General features: G+C 30.3%; 1 protein-coding gene across 9 annotated transcripts in view; it reads left to right on the top strand.

The window, feature by feature from the left end:
- Cdk12 (Cyclin-dependent kinase 12) overlaps window positions 1–18,054 on the top strand; it is a 137,225-nt gene that overhangs the window by 28,139 nt on the left and 91,032 nt on the right. For 8 of the 9 annotated variants that reach the window (XR_012758766.1, XM_075381780.1, XM_075381779.1 and 5 more), the window contains 2 exons: window positions 277–1,058; window positions 11,260–11,406. Coding sequence is in view for 8 of the 9 variants with exons in the window: in XM_075381780.1 (XP_075237895.1) it covers window positions 282–1,058; window positions 11,260–11,406 (924 nt within the window). In the remaining variant the exon portion in view is untranslated. The remainder of the gene's footprint in view (window positions 1–276; window positions 1,059–11,259; window positions 11,407–18,054) is intronic. The other variant, XM_075381781.1, reaches the window with a different exon arrangement.

The following is an 18,054-nucleotide window of genomic DNA, read 5'->3' as shown; positions in this document are numbered from 1 at the left end:
ACGATGTTTTTTTTTCCAAAATATGCACGACTAGTATGAAAAATCGTTTGCAAAATTAATCTTTTTACTGCTGCTTCTATCAACAAATCGGGTTTCTTTGAGACTTTTCGTTACCGTTTCTGTTAATATTGTTGACATTTATTTTCGGATGACGGCTGTGTTATCAATACTAGTAACTTTTGAAAAAATTTCTTTTACAATTGTATTTTTATGTGGCCATAAAAAATGGAAGGATTTTTTTCATACTTGTTAAGCGTATTGTTGCAATTGTTTTAGGTGGTATGCCAAGTGAACGAGATGCGGAAAAGAATGGAATACGTACTAGTTGTAAAATTCGACAAAGAAAGGCGTCAGTAAGTTCGACCGGAAGTAATGTAGATGGAGCGATCACTGCGATGGAGGATGTAGTAACTGGTTCGAAAAGAAGTTTAAAACATTCAGAGGGTAAATCGCGTAAATTAAAAAAGAAAAGTCGACATTCGACCGGCAGCGGCGAAGAAAAAAATGCCATATCTTCGGTAAAACCGCTCGTCGAATATTCTGATGTCAGTTCAGAAGAGTTATCGAGTCCAGAGGCCGGCGAAATACAAAGCGAAGAAAGTATTATAAGCGACGGTGAATCGCAGATGTCGCACCCGCGTGATAGACGTCGCGGCGGCGGCGGCGGCGACGAGCGTATGAAGAGATCGAAAGATAAACTGCATTCGAACTCGCCATCCCCTTCTTCATTAAAACATCGCGATAAATCCGAAATGAAACACCGTAAACATCGCGACAGTTCGTCGTCGCCGAGACATCATCATTACGGCGGCGCATCAGACGACGATTTTATTAAAAGTAAAGATCGACATCATAGCGGTTTAAGACGGAAGGAAAAAAAGGCTAAAAAGGGCGATAAGAAATCAAAACACAGCCCGAGAAGTCATAAAAAACGAAAAAGAAATAAGAAACGTTTGTCGAGGAGCGGTAGTCGTGATGCAGTTCATACTTCTCCGTCGCCGTCTGTGGTCAATCGTATACGCAATCAGTCGCCTTTAGAAGGATCGCCTGAAATTCAGGTATTTTTTTATATTTTTTATCGTATTTCGTTGTATTTTATTTTATTGCTTCATTTAATATCTGTTAGTTACAACAAAATTAATCAGCCGATCAATAATGCAATACATTTACCCTTAGTACTTGCTGTATATACTGTATTGTATTGTATGAATAGTTATGGTTGTTTTTCTTATAATTTTTTTTTAATCGGTTAAGCTTGATGAGTTAATCCCTAACTTGCTTTATTCTTTTATTTATTTTTTTTTTTTACATTAAGGTATTCTTTTGAGTCTACTATATTTTTTTGTTCCCGTTTTGAAAGGATTGTTTTTTTGGTAGTTGTGACAAAAAAAGTTTATTAAATTTCATTTTTTGGATATTTTATATATTTAATTAATAAATTATTTAGAAAATCTGAGATATTTTATAATTAAACTTGGTAGAAATAAAATTAAAAATCGTTGATAAAAATCAATGGATAAAATAACAACATACTTCTGACATAATAATTATTGATTAGCGTTAATGCATTGTCACATCTTCAGCACCAGTAAAGATTTTTTCATTCAATAGGCAGAAAAAAATTATATATAGCGATTACATTTTTTTTTTTTAATACTTTCTTAACCCATCGTCCAATAAAATGTGGGCCGGGTCATCTGATTATTCATAGAACTGTTTGCAAAAATTTAAGTTTTAATGACTGACTTTTATCTGTGAAATTATAATTATTTTCTGATGGTTTTTCACATTATCCGTTTCAAAATCTGTATAATTCAGCAGTCATCATTCTCAACTGATGGTTCGATTTATAGATATAGACTGATATTAAAGTCTGGAAATGGCAAAACTGAGAGATACTAGGCGGCAGATGTTCGTAATTACAAAATTACTACTTTACAGTGCGTTTGAAAATTTTGTTGAATCGTTTTTTAATTTGGAAGGTGGTTAATTATGAGTTTGTAAAGTTTTACAAGAAAAATGATGGGGTAAACCGATTATCAATAAACGCCTTAGTTTTTGAGTTATAAGTAATGAAAGTTACAAAAGCTGAAAAATTACTAGTAATAATTCATGTAAAACACCTCATAGTAACTTTTTTATTTTGTATTACCTTCACCCAATAACAAACTGTAAATAGTTATTGTTGGTTGATGTTAATGGTCCAAACACTAATAACAACAGCCTTCTCACAGTAAACATATTATAATAATAAATAATACACAATTACTAATAATTAGGAATACTATTACAAAGATTGGATAACTTATGGTTTCAGTAAGATAAGGCACTACTTCACCGTAATCTAATAGCACAGCAAATTTTAAATGAAACATTTTCAGGACATTGTATAGATCGTACAGGAGCAATAAAAAGGCTTGCCCAGGTCTCTAGATGTATCTGCTCTGGATTATTTTTTTTGAAGTTACTTAAAATATAAAGTATATGTCGTAGGTGATTTGTAAAATCAGTCTTATTGCAATGCACGCGGCTAATTAGAAAGTGAAATATAATATATTTGCATTATTGCTTGTAATCATAAATAAAAATTATAAATATAATCTAATGAAATTTAACCGACGCTCGCTTCACTCACTAATCTTGACTGGCGAGCATAGGTTAAGTTTGGTTAGATTATATTTATAATTTCCAGTTAGCCGGGCGCATTATAATAAGCTTGATTTTTCAATTCGCCTACAACATGTACAAAATAAAACCTGTAAATATTGATGACAAAAGACATGTAATTGACAAATTTGCACGTAAGTTAAGGTTAGTGTATTGCCAAGCTGTAGAGGGGAAGCATTTTGAACATTTATTTTAGAATGATATGCTTTCAAAATTTATTGCATAATATTTAGGACAAAATATTTAACTAATCTTTTTTTTTTTGAGATGACAGGCATTAATCACTTTGATCATTTTGTCCCTGTGAGAATCAAAATTTTTAGCGTATGAAAAATGCCTTGCTTGACTGGGATTTGAACCCAGGAACTCCGAATGAAAGTCTTAAGACTTTTCTACCATTCCTCCACAGTGATTGGAAAAAATAAAACGAAATAAAATTTTTAAATTAAAATTTGTGGTAATTAAAGTAAGTAATATCAATTGATGTAGCCATTTAACTCGTGCAGTTTTACAAATTATTTATTGTGTATTATTATTATTCTTAGAGTTTGTTCATTAATTCCAACATTAACTCTTCAAGTTTTGTTATCAGATGTAAATCTGAAGGCAGTGTGAAATAAAAAAGTTACTATGAGGCGTTTATGTCATTTTATTACTACCACAATTTTTCAGTTTTAGCAAGTTTGATTGCTTAAGCTGAAAGTGAAGATATTTGTCAAAAAATGGGTTTCACCACCTTTTTTAAAATTTATAATATAATTTACATGATCACTTTAATTCAACGTGGCAGATCAGATGCCCCACAAAAATTTCAAACGTATCATTAAGTAATAATTTTGTAACTATGTAGATATGCACTTGTTTCTACCTTAATCATAAGGTAATCTACTTAATCATACCATAATAATCTATAGTAATATTACTTTATAAAATGTTTTGATAATGTATTATCAGTAAAACTTTTGATCGGTCAAATTCAAATAAATGAATGTAAGAAAAACTTGAGGTGATGTGAAAGCGAGATTAGACTGTTATATGCTATAACAGTGGGTTAAATTTTTTTATTTATGTTATTTAAGTTCATTTTTTTGCTACGGTCATTAGCATCTACATTGTGGTTGGTTTGTTACAAATTTTCAAAACTGCAGGGAATCGAACCCAGAACCTTTAACCTAGCTAGCTGTTACACGAATCCTTGTACCGCTGAAGTGTTCAGTAATGAAATTTATAAATTTTTTTTTTAATCGGAAAGAGTTGTAAATTTACCGATTACATAGAACCTTGTCAAAGCTTCTGAAATAAGACACAGATGACATAATTGCAATATTCCTTTTCCCTTTCTGATGATTGTTACAATTTTGATGGAATTGATTATAATGAAATCCAAAGGATTCTGATAAAATTTGTGTAACAGATTAAAATTTAAATATTTAAATTTAAAGTCTGTTAATGAATGTATAGGTGATGCAAGTACACGTGGTTAACAGGAGGAGAATGGGGAGTAGCAAAGAATGTTCTTAGCTTGTGACTGATAGTTTTTTCTTTTATGTATAAAAATACTCGCACCGTAATCGCTGAGAGAAAATGGAGGTTTAATGTATAGCCCTTGTGATACTGGTATTTTTCATTACTGTTACATGCCTATAAGTAGTTAATATTTTATTGGTCGAAAATATCTCCCATGTTGTTAATTTAGCATCGAACATAATTTTCTTATCTTAAATACAAAAATAAAGAACTTTTCAATCTATTTTAAAAACATTATATTTAAAATATAAAAAAACTTATTTAGAATCGCTAAAATTTTATTTAGTTTTATCAACAAGCTCTTTGACCTCAATTGCCATTGTTAAATCGTTTTACATTTTTGTTAAATAGAAGCAGCATAAAGAGAATAAATGAGTATTCATACAGTTCATGTCACTACAGAAAAAAGTAACTAAGAAAATTTCCTGATATTTAGCTTGTGATAAATGTTATATAGAAAACTGTGCTTGCCTATGTTTCTGGCTTGAAATTTTCAGTCGCTTGGTCACCCATCAGGTACAGAAAAGATTAATTGCGGCTTAATAATATGAGGCATTTTAGAGTAAGAGGTTGTTTTTGAAATAAAAACAAAACACTAAAAAATATGTACAATCTTTATTATTTATGAAGAAAGACTAATGTATTTACTACTTTTCTGCATAGCTACCTTCAATTTCAACCCATTTTTCATAACATTTCGCTAACTTTGTCATTCCCTTTTCAAGAAATTCCACTGCCTGTGACTTAGATCGTGCTGTTACACCATTTTTCAATTCACATCAACATCAGACCTTTGTGATGCAAACCACTGTTTAAGGTGAAGAAAAATAAAATAAGTGGTGGTTGTTGAGTAAGGGGTGGAAGGTGAATTATTAAAGATTTTCCAACAAAATTTTTACAATTCCCCACTGTCTGATTTTTTCGTGTGCGGTTGGACATTGTCATGCAAAAACAAAATCCCAAGTTTGTCTATCAAAACAAATGGCATCGCCATCTTACTTTAGTGTCGCTTATAATTTGACCCGTAAACGTCAAAAATTTACCTTTGAATTTCAGCCGCAGAATTTGTTGCAATAAAAAATCTGATTACTCCAGTGTTTACGCTTTTGGGATCAAAAATTGTAATATTTATTATAAATAGATAAATGTAACAACTAACAACAAAATGACTAAACTATTGTTTGTAATACCGGACTGTTGACTGAAATATATGAGCTGCACAAGCGCCAACTGTTTGCATAGTGTGTATAAGTGGTGAATTCAAATTGGTGCTTACTTTAAAAACACTCCTTGTATTTAGTTTTATCAGATTCCATATAATGTGATAACATTTCAGATTTTCATCAGGAAGGTTCTGGGTTTTAATCTCGGTCAGATTTAGCATTTTCCATATATTATAATTTCAATATCACACTCGCACACATAAGGTTTGTGTTTGGTGTAAATAAATAAAATTGCAAAATGTGACGGCATGTAATAAAGTATTATCTTTGTGATTTTAGAGAAAAAAAAACCTTTTTTGCTATCATCTGTGTTTTTTGTAGAAATTTATTATTTTTCTAAATATCTAGCAGCGTATGCTAAAATTACATTATTTTTTCACACCGTTATACACTACTTTCATGTATGCAATATATTCACATTTCAAAATATATACAGTAGTTAATGCACAATGAAATTAAGCATTTGTTACATCTGTTTTTTGCACATTAATTCACATTCATTTCACCAATATGCTCATATTTAAGTGGTTTAAATTCTTTTCACTTTGTGTTTAATTTTTGCAATTAAATTAATTTCCATAAATTTAAAAAAAAAACTTGGCAGTGATTTAACTAATTCTCAACAGTAAATTTAATCTTAGTTCCTAATATATTTGTTACTCTTATCAAAAGGAAAATAGTAAAAATTTTCCAATAATTTATCTGTTACACTGTTTGTGTAGTTAAAACACTCAATCCTGTGTTAAGAACATATTATGCAGGATGAATAACTTAAAATTGAACTGCCGCAGACGAAATACAGTTACAACATGTAACATTTTATAAATGAAATGAAAACTTAATTTAAATTAAGTTCTCTATTTACTTAAGCAAGTTTTTACACATTTACTCCATTTTTACAAAAGATGTTCAAAGTGAGGGCTCTGGGCCGCTATACTTTTTTTCTCTCAAAGTGATCATAATGAAAGTCATCTGATTCAAAACATTGTTACCGATGCCATCAATGTCTTGTTGAAGCATCTATATGCTTTCAGCGCATCAAAAATGTGGGGATTTTATTTATATACTCTATTCTACAAATATTCATAAAGAAAAATCATTTGCAATTATAAAAATTTGGGTAATGCAACGCTCACCATCCTCTGCTAAATAATTGTTCTTTAAAAACCACATGAACATGTGCTGTGAGTCATTTGGTGTGTGTCACACATCTTGTTGGAAGAAGTTGTAATCTTTTTCCATGATCTGTTAATTGAGCTTAGAATTCTACAAAAATTATACAATACACTTCTGTATTGACAGTCTGATTAAAAAATATCTTTATCGTTATTTATTCCAAAAATCATTTACACATCAATTCACCAATATTTTCATCTAGAGTGAACGCTCAAACATCGAGTGAGAATTTTCAGTTTCCAGTACCTGGTTTTTTGACACCGTACCTCATCTTTCATGAAATACAGAATTTGTTCTATTTGTCCATCGGCATTGTTTTTGAAAGGCATTCACTACAATTAAGAGATTTTGGTTTGTTTTCTTAAGTTGTTGCAAAGTTTTTACACGATACGATTTCAAATTCAAATATGTTGAATCTTATGACAGGATATGTATTTTATACAGATTTGTTGCGGTAACTTAGTACAGAATTTTTCAGATACAGAAGTGTTTCTGTGAATATCAGCTATGGCCTCTAAAGTCCTAACAGGTCGTCTATTTTTTATTTTCTGTTTGAAACCAAACTCCTATGATCATGTACACCTCTCTTAACTAGGATACTAACATTCAATAATTTGACGTATTTCTTGAAAGGATCCAGATACATATAAGATCTTATCTTATCCATTTTAATATACATATAAGATTGCGATATATTCCTACTGGGTTGAATAAAAATGTTTCTGATTCTTTAGAATGCTTTGTCATTTATCCTTGAAAATAGTATTTACGATAGCTAATTAAATATTATTTTTGGCACTGCTTAAATGTTACACATCAATTGTGAATTTATTTTCATTACAAATAACAGTATGATTGCAAAATTTAATAGCACCCTCATTTGTATCGGATGGGAAAAATGGTTTCATCTGCCCAGTCATCTTTCTTGTATTCTTCAGATAGTTGTAAAAACACATTTGGCGTACAATATTTTCTCAAATGATTTCATAAAGGACAGAATTTAAAATCTTACGAATGCGGTTTGTAATATTTCTAGTAAACAATTATCATTTGTAAAATGATAAAGTGCATTACTGGGGTACGTTATATTTTGTTAACATAATTTTCCCATATTACTGTAATAAACATTTTTATAGAGAAAATTGTAAGCTATTATAATTTAATAATATATAAATTTTTTAATGTTAAGTGGTTCATTAAGTATCTTCAAGCTATTTTTTTGTTAATACAATAATTTCTTGATAGTTATATTGTCCAGCTATTGCATTTTCTTTTTTACGTATCTAAAATCAATCTTGTAGTAAAAGGTAGAAAATGAAATCAAACAAATTTGACATCGTTTGGTAATCATTAACCGGAGACTTAAGAAATATATTTTTATAAACAATCAGTTTTTTCTTTGTCTCAGTAAAGCAGTTTTTTTGAAGCGCTTCATAAGTAAGTTATCTCATGACATTAAAAATAATTGTGTCTGGAATATATCATTTTACACTGACACATTAATTAATATTTTTTAATTTAACATGTTAAGATTCATTAATATGTGGAAGCTTGAAATCTTACTTATTTCTTACTTTTTTGACTAATAACCTTTTAAGAAACTAACATTGCATCCTATTAATATAATTAATTTGTGTTGTTAATTATACAGAGAATATTGTTTTTAAGTTTGTATTAATTTTATTTAATGCTGTTCTGGTTACTTCAATAATAAAAAATATTTTTAAAATTATACTGGTAAACTGACAGCGTTTTAAATATTGACAACACTCACGTCTTTTGTTGTCTTTTCAATAAAATAAATTTAAAGGTGTAACATTTAATAGCATTAAAAAAGGCGCAAAAAATTGTTGTCTAACAACAGCAGGCAATCAGCTTACAACCGAGTTTATTCATGCCCTTTGCAAAATGGTAGGAGAGGGGGATTCCTACTTTAAATTCAAACTGCAATTTCCAAGTAAACTCCATTTAAATATTTTCAAGAGGTTAAAATAGCTTATTTGTACTGTATCCACAATCACAGTGGCAGCAATAGTAAAGTTGTGATCTTTCAATCTCATTGAGAAATTTTTTTTACATTAATGGAAAAGTTTTTTTAGTAGGGTAGAGTAATAAGAATGTGCCAAAAAAAATGACATGATTGTTAGCCGATTATTATTTTATTTAAATATAACAATTATTAAACTAAAAATCATTATGAATGCATGCAATAGGAATCACTTGGGAAATGAAGGATTAACAAAACAAACAGATTTTGTTTTATAGAATCTAAACCCACTGTTTGGTCTAGCGGTAAAGTCTAGTCGCAGTCAGCGGTAATTATACAACTGATTTTTGAAGTTGAAGGTTCTGAAGTTTGAATCCTACTAAAGGCAACTTACTTTTATACAATTGTGAATACTTGTGGTTGGAGTTCAATTAACCTTACATCTCAGGACTGGTCAGCCTTAATATTATAACACTGTGCACCACATTTACTAGTCATAAATATAATCATCATTTCATTGGGCCATGGGGTTGATAATTGTTCACAAATTGAAAAATTTGCAAAATACAAACTAGGAATTGAAAAAAATCTTATCATATAATACATGTAATACAATATATGTACGAGGGACGTTCAATAATTAAGACAAATTGTTGTACAGAAAAAATGGTTTATTCGATGACAATGAAACTTAAAATTGCCTTTCAACACAGTTGTCACAACATTTAGACACTTGTTGCACCATTCTGTGAGCTTTCTGATTCCCGCAGCGTAGAAGTCTGTACCTTGCAGTTAAAACCGTTTGTGTACTGCTTTTTTGACTGCTTTGTTGTTGTTGAACTTGCTGCGTAAAAAGTCTTTGAGCGAGCCAAACAAATGAAAATCAGGGTTAGGTCTGGGCTTTAGAGAGGAGAACACCTGAGCATTTCTCCTGTTCCCTGAGTGGTGCGGGAACATGCATTGTCGTGCAAGAGAATCACACCTTTTGAGAGTGTCCTGATGTTTAAACCTTATCGCGGTCTCACTTTCTGTTGGAACATGTTAGAATAGTACTCGCTGTTGACAGTATGTTTTTCTAAATAGTCACAAAAATTTGGACCATGCAAGTCCCAGAAGGTTGTCAATATCACTTTACCAACTGACGCGCAAGTTTTGAATTTTTTTTTGTGGTTGAATTCAGATGTTTCCATCCAAGACAGTTTGGATTCAGGCTGAAAATGGTGTATCTACATTTCATCACAGCTTTTTACATGATAGATAGTAGACCTTCTGCTTCAAACCATTCTTTTAGCTCAGAACAAATGCAAATTCTTTATGGGCTTGAGTCAACTGTTTTGGAACGAATTTCAAACATGTTTTGTGATACTTCAGCACTTCATAAATGATTGAATGCCCGGTTCCACATTAATATTTCACAAACTAGCAATATGGGAAATTTTGACTCGTCTGTCTTTATGAATAAGATCATTTTTGTGATTTTGCAGCCCGGTAGTCGAAACTTCAACTGGTCTTTCAGAGCAGTGGAGACCACTCACACATGTTCTGCCCAAATTAAACAATTTCACCCACTTATATGCGGTTTAAACACTTTTCATCGTACTGTTTCAACATACTTGAGTAAATTTCTGCCGATTTCACACCTTCTGATAGCAAAAATATTATCACTGAATGTTGCTCTTTCGGCACACACATTTCAAGCGGAGCAACATTCTAAAATCAACAAAAGAGGTCTTTTAAGGTAACCAAGGTTGCCAACTTGATCCTAAAAAAGTTACATTATCATTGAATGAACAGTTTTTTCGCTACTTATTTTGTCTTGTTAATTATTGAATCGTATAATATAAATTTAAATGAACTATAAATATTTTCAGATTATAATCTGAAATAGAATAATTAATAAAGGTTTATAAATCAAAATATGTTTGTTAGGTTAGTAGTTGTTATATTCAAATAAAATAATAATCAGCAAACATGAAATTCATAGTTTTCCCTGAGATTCTTATAAATATTATTATCATAAATACTATACAATAAAAACTCACCTATATAACAAAATTTACAGAAGAAGAAAAATGGGTACTGTTCAAGAAAATGAAGGAAATATGGAAAAAGAAACAATTAAATAAAAATAGAAAATCTTTGCATTGGTGTATGTGTGTGTGTGTGTGTGTGTGTGTGTGTGTGTGTGTGTGTGTATATATATATATATATATATATATATATATATATATATATATATATATATAAAAGAAAGAAATTAAAGTTAAAAAAAAGATGACTTATGACTGAAATGATTACTACTCGGCTGCTACTGCTTCTGTAACTATATATATGCAGATAAGCTACCTGAACTACTCAAAAATGTTTAAATTTTGAGTTTATTCCAAAATGGAGCCAAGTAAGGAAGCTGTCTGTTTGAATTTAAAGTAGTGTCCTGCTTTCCTTCTATCCTATCAGATTGTTGGTAAAAATCAAGTTCTAATTTTAATTATTTCAAGTTCTAATTGTAAATTAAACCTGGTCTAAGGAGTTAATAGGGTGTAATATAAAAATTACTAAAGAATACCTTAATGTAATGTATTTTATATTATGCATGTTCTGCTTGGTTTTGGTTTTATTTTTTCTTGTTATTTTTTTTTCCATTGTTTTATAATTAAAATTGATTGGTTTGATGGAAAGAGAAAGATTAAGAAAAAAATACAAGATGTTGATACAATATGTAGAAGTGTAAGCAGAGACAGAGAACTTCTGCGTAATCCATCGCCCATGTCATCCACAACTTGGTGTAGAAACCCATCGCCGAACAAGATATCTACTCGATCACAGGTCTGTGTGTTGATTTATAATGTTGTTTAGAAAAAAACTATAATAATAGATTGTAAGTTTTTATGAATTAAGTAATAATTAGAATTTTTTGGTAATTTTTTCAGTCGGGAAATCAGTACCAATTAATGATTAATCAATGCAACAGTTTATTTGAACGTCATAATAATTTCACTTAATATTATCTCATTAATATCTTAATACAGATTGAAAAATGAGTATTATTCATTTTGAATTTGCAGATATACGTACTTAAAAACCTTGTTTATTCAGATTAAAGTGAGTCGGATAAATTTGTATTAATGTAAATATTTGAAAAGGAATTATAATCAAAACTCATCTTTCAGTATAAAATGCATATTTATTTGTTTTTATAATTAATTTAAATAAATTTTAAAATGTGCAACAGAGGAATAGTAATAAAATCTACAAAATTTATGAAAACATTAAACGTTACATATTAGCATAAAAACATTTTTTGTTAGTATACATATATTTCAGAAAAAAGTACGATCATCAATATAAAATTAAAAAAAGAAAAGAGACAAGCTAATCCTATTTAAAAAATCATTGTTTATTTAGAAAATTATAACTGCTTGTACACAGGTCATTCGGAAAGTTCTCAGCATCAGAAAGAAAACACAAGATTTTCAGAAATTTTTTCCAACATAATCACCGTATCATTTGATACATTTAGACGAGCAATTTTCTAACTTTTTAATACCCTCGCTATAATGGAATTTGCTCATCTCAGCAAAGCAAGTGGCCGTCTCAATTTTAACCTTATCATTTGAAGTAAGGCTTTATCCAGCAAGTTATTGTTTCAAGTTTGGTAAGAAGTAGTAATCGCTGAGAGCCAAATATAGTGCACATGGAAGCACTCCAAAGTTGTAGGTCATGAAGTTTTGCAAAGATGTGTGTGCATAGGAGCATTGTGGTGAAAAACCACTTTCTTTTAGGTTAGATGAGGTCCACTAGCCTGAATAGTGGCACCCTTCAATCGATCCATTATTGAAGCATAATATTCGATGGTGATGGTCATGCTTTTTTCCAGGTAGTCTTTGATGACAATAGACAAGAATCCCAAAAGATTGTAGCCTTGTTTTTTTTCTGCCAGTTGAACTGACTTTGCTTAATTTTGCGCACTTTCACCTGCTCCCATCTACTGTTTGGACTGCTATTTGATTTTTGGAATGTATTGGTGAATCCATGTTTCTGCTATTGATAAAATATTGAAAAAACTCGAGTAAAATAAGTAAACACCCTTGAGAAGCGCAGCCACATTCATTTTTGATAGACTGTTAAAAAATGCAGCATTTTTCAAACAGAAAGAAAGCTTTTTTCATATCCAAAACATCAGTAAAACATAGTGGACATGGTCTGCCAAAATGTTTGTGATGTTAGCAAGCTTGCGTACCTTCAATCTATGATCATTTTATACGGCATTCTGGATTTTTTGAAAATTTTGTCTGTCGTAACACTTTTCAGGTGTTCTGAGAGTTCCTCTTGAAAAGAATATGACTTCGTTAATTCAGCAACAAACCTTCTACTGTCGAAATCAAATAAGAAGAATCTTTTAAATTATAATAACTTTTTATATGTTCTTAGTGGTTAAACGTTTTAAAACAAACTACTTTATAACAGCTTGAACTTTAGTTTTGTACATTTTGCAGAAAATGTTAAAACTTGTTTGCTTGCTTTATTTGATCTCCACATACTAAGAACTAGATGTATGCATTTGAAATTTCACAGCACATATTAAAGGATCATGCGTGATAGTTATTGTAGACATATGGTCATACTTGCACAATTTTTATGTCAGGCTGAGAATTTTCAAAATGATCCTGGTATATGGGAATACGGAATGGAATTTTTTAGTGTAGGTAAAATGCCATGCCTTATCTTGATTTGAACCTGGTACAAGATGAAAGGCTGAGGCGCTTCTACTCCACCACTAGGTCGATTATTAATGTTAAGATATAAATAAATTTTTAGAAGTTTCATAGGTGAAACTTTTTTTGTCTTTACTTTTCTGAATAATGTAAATAATATAATTTTTGAACGCTTTTTCAAGCTTTATCTATTTTAAATATTCTGACTTGCACTTGGCACCCCTATTTTCATTCTCTAAAATAAGTTTCTTGCCCTTTGTCATCTGCACTCTTTATTAAGATTATTATTGATAAATTTCATTGGCTTATAAGGGCTAGGTACAGGGGCGCGACATGGCGGCTGAAACCGTTACATGGAAGGTGTCTTCCCCTGTGGTGGTCAGGATGGCCTCCACAACCAGAACAATTTGTCTTCAAAAGTGCTGTTACTCTCTTCTAAACATGATTTTTTTCAGTAAAATTCAGGTTATAGCACCTTACTGTATGTTTCTTTGTTAGATTGCAAATTGTAAAGGATTTTCTTCCATGCCTTGGCCAAAAATATTTTTAAAAATTGTAGGTTTAAAAAAATTTTTGAAGGTCTGTCATTTGTATTTAATAAAACCTGAGGTCTTTAACGAGGTCTGGATTAACATGGTTTTTCTGTACGTATAAACTGTTTTTTTTTATTGAAATTAATATGAAAGTAAAGTATAGAGTGAGCAACATAAAACCGAACACATATCATATAACCCCTGCAGAATCGGTAGGTTATGTTGGAATAAAATTTTATGAATGATACGGATAAATTAATTAAGAAAAACATAAAATGTAATTTAAATGTTGCGTTTATTTACCTTATTGTAACAAAAGATGTTCAAAATGACCACCTTGGACATTGATGCACTTTTGTGCTTGTCTGATCACATTGAGAGTCATCTGACGCAAAATGTTGTTGTCAATTGCATCGATTTGTCATTGAAAATTCACCTTCAGTTCATCAACTTTGTGGGGATTAGATATATAAACTCCCTTCTATAAGTAGTCCCAAAGGAAAAAATTGCAAGTACACAACCCCGGGAGGAATGTGGAAGCCACCGTCTTCTGTTGATAGCACATTGTCTGTCTCCTTCAGTTGTTGCAAAGTTGTAATACGATATGGTTTCAATTTTAAGATATGTATTTAACACCAGATTGTTTTGATAACTTGCATAGTGATTTTTTTTGTCTGGCAGTAATTCTCTTTTCAATATCGACGATGGACTGTGTAGTCCTAACGGAAGGTTGCCTGTTTCGTTTTGCATTTGAAACCAAACCTGTTGTACGCCATTATTTTAATTAAATCGTGTATGCTACTCTTCACTGGGATACAGGCATTCAAAACTTTTTCTGCGAATACTTGATGTGATTCTTCTTACGATCCAGAATGAGTATAGGCCTCAACTGTAGCTATCCTCTCCTGGATTGTACGCCTTTTTTTTAATTAAATCGTGTATGCTACTCTTCACTGGGATACAGGCATTCAAAAATTATTTTGCGTATACTTGATGTGATTCTTCATACGATCCAGAATGAATATAGGCCTCAACTATAGCTATCCATCCTCTCCTGGATTGTATAAGGCATTTTACACAAACGCAACTGCACTCACAATACTGCACTGTAAAAAACCATTTACTGCACTGATACATAACCACCTGACAAATGGCAGCAATAATCAGTAGTAACATATACATCCACTAGCCGCGCTATTTGTGTAAGGAGAGTCTTTCATAAATAGTGTTGGGTAGCGGTTTCATGTTGCTCACCCTGCATGTTTGACTATTATGTTATAGGTCAAGATTCTAAACCACCTCCATAATTATTTTTTTCATCTTCACTGTCTGGTGTTTTGCTTGGCAGTAGGTCTCGTATGTCACTGCTGTCTCCATCCATTTCTTTTCCAAGGCTTCTTCTTCATCCCGTTGTAGTTTCCAATTTTCATCGTATCTGTTAACTTCATTCTTTTTTTTTATATACTAAAAAAATTACTTAATTGTTTTTCTATCCAATATAAATTAATTAATTAATAATTAATTATTTTTATATTAATATCAAAATTTCTCTCTCTCTCTCTGTATGTGTAGGTGTATGTGTGTGTGTGTATGTGCATACGTGTGTATTGAGGTGACCTAAAACTACAGGGCTGATAGTAATAATTTTGTAACCACTTTATTTATTCGACTTTGCGGAAGGTAAACTGATATCCAGTGGGAATATCGCCATAAAAATATTGATAAATCTATCATGTGTAACTTAATAAAAAGTTTTTTGATCTGATTTATTTTGTTGCTCTTAAATTTCTTTTCCATTGAAGAAAGTTTTATTTTATTTCAAACAAATAGTTTGAATTTATTGATGAGTAGATATTTCACTTTCAAAGTTTTCTCATAAGTGTCTATTAACATAACATAACTCAATACCAAGCCATCAAAGTATGTTGATGATGAACATTTACATTTTAATTATTGTATTGTTAATCAACATTACATTTGTTATTTTCACATTTTCCACTCAAATCTCTTAAAATCAACCTGTTATTTATTACAGTCTCATAATTAGAGTCATCCTATGCATTTCTAACCGTTAAACAATTTTAATATAGTCGATTTGAAATGTAACATTTTAGATATTAAGTATATGTTCAATTTACTTTTCTTTGGTTTATTCAATTTTTAAACTTTAAGAAAATCTGAAGCGGGTGCCAAAATTTTGAAATGAAAAAACATCTTGAGATCCATACTATTTACAAGTTAAACATTCAGAACATTATCACCCTTGTCTTATTTGCCTCAGAGGGCCATATGTATTATGTGAAATACACGATGTTTTACATCTGATAATGTGTTATGAGAGAAATGTTAAAAATGTGACACGAGAGAAAGACAATTTTTTTTCAGCTTAGTTGAAAATACTTGATTAGAAAAGCGAGTATAAACATAACAAACTATATTGGTAACAACCATAACAAAAACCCATTGTCTAGGATTTTCGGTTAAACAATGAATTATTCCACTCATCTTGAATATATTAATGTATGTGCGTGCATGGATTTATTTGTGCTGTTATGTAAGTATTGTTTTTTAACATAAACATATGTAGCAACAAAATGAAAAATATTTTCTTTTTAGATTACAATTTTAATGTTATTACGGTTATATTTAGGAAATAGTTTCTTTCCTTAGAAACGGTTAAGATAAAACTATCTATGTTAAAAGAACGGCTATTCGTAAATTGATCGGTAGTAATTTAATTTTAGTATACTAATGGAAAAGTAAAATAAAAATTGAAACTATAATAAAAAGGAGTATTTGGCTCAATGTTCTTGTGAATATAAATGACCAAAGAAATATATTGTTGCGCAACATTACCAGGAATTCGGTCATAAAATTATTTAAGTTGAATTGATAGTTTTAAGAGGAATACTTAATAAAACAGGAATTAGTTAGACAGTCTGAACTTACTTTATCGATAGCTATGCAGAAGGTTTCATGGTTAAACAAGACTACTAATACCTTAATAGCATTTTAAAATTTTTAAATAATTTTTTGATAGTGTTCATTCATAAGCTCTTTGAATGGTTATCCCCTCCCTTAAAATTGTATTAATTTTAACAACATTACTTTAGCAGCAAATGTGTAGGTTTTGATTTTTTTGGCAGGCAAACTCAGATTCCTTTCTGTATTCTGATATTTGAATTTCAGCTTAAACCGGTGATTCCATGTTTCATCAGGAGTTAATATACGATTACAAAAAAAATCATTTGGCTAAAAACTATCGTGTAAGTTCTGTACAAATGTGAATTTGGGTGTCTGATTTTCAGTCAACCGTCTTGGAATACACAGCGAAACACATTTTATAATAATTCAGCTTGTCATGATTGATAGAATGGACATTGCTGATACTCTTAGTACAAATATCAAAAGATTTTTGCATTTTTATTTAATTATTAAAAAATACAGTTAAATTTTCAGTCGTGCAAAGTAAAGTTTAAAAAAACTGATAAATTTAAGTCTGTAATATTTCAACCCTTTTGGTTTATGGAACTTTTTTTAATTTTAATTTTTAAGTATAATTTGATCAAAGGAGTCAATCAGGACCCAAACATTTTTTACCAAGAATTTTGATTTTTTTTTCTGTTGTATATTTAATATTGCGTAATTTTAAAGGTAAAAACATAAGGAATTTTTCCTGAACATAAGGAACAGCACCGGGAAAGTTATGCAATATTTTGCTGGTTTTTAAAACTTTGTATAATCCTACATATAAAAACCTTTTTCTTATTTGAGTTTTAACTTTTCATATGAAATTAAAGGAGCGGTTAGAATTAAAAAATAAATTTTAAATCCTAAGTCAAGATGTATTTAAACCAATTTTATACAGAAATGGGACTTAACGCTGCTGTAAAACAACCCTTTCTTATTTTAATGTATAATTTTTATTTTTTATTTATTTGAAAAACTCATTTAGTGTAGTAATGTTCATTTCTGTTATTTATTTATTATCTTTTTACTATTATTCTAAGCCACTCTTGATTTCATGAAATGTCACATTAGTAGACCCCAGATTTAAAAAAAAAAAAAATGTCAGTGATATAAACAGATTAAACACTCATGTGAAGCTTGTTACTGTGCAAGTTAGATTTTAAACACCGTATTGTAACTAGTTTTATTTAAGTGATCCATCCGTGTAATGTTAAGGTCAGTTTTTTTTTTTTTTTATGATGACTTACAACTTTTTT

Source organism: Lycorma delicatula, chromosome 13, assembly GCF_047948215.1.
Source record: "Lycorma delicatula isolate Av1 chromosome 13, ASM4794821v1, whole genome shotgun sequence".
NCBI classification, from domain to species: Eukaryota; Metazoa; Arthropoda; class Insecta; order Hemiptera; family Fulgoridae; genus Lycorma; species Lycorma delicatula.
The sequence above is the reverse complement of the archived record's forward strand: the minus strand, read 5'-3'. Positions and strand labels throughout refer to the sequence as shown.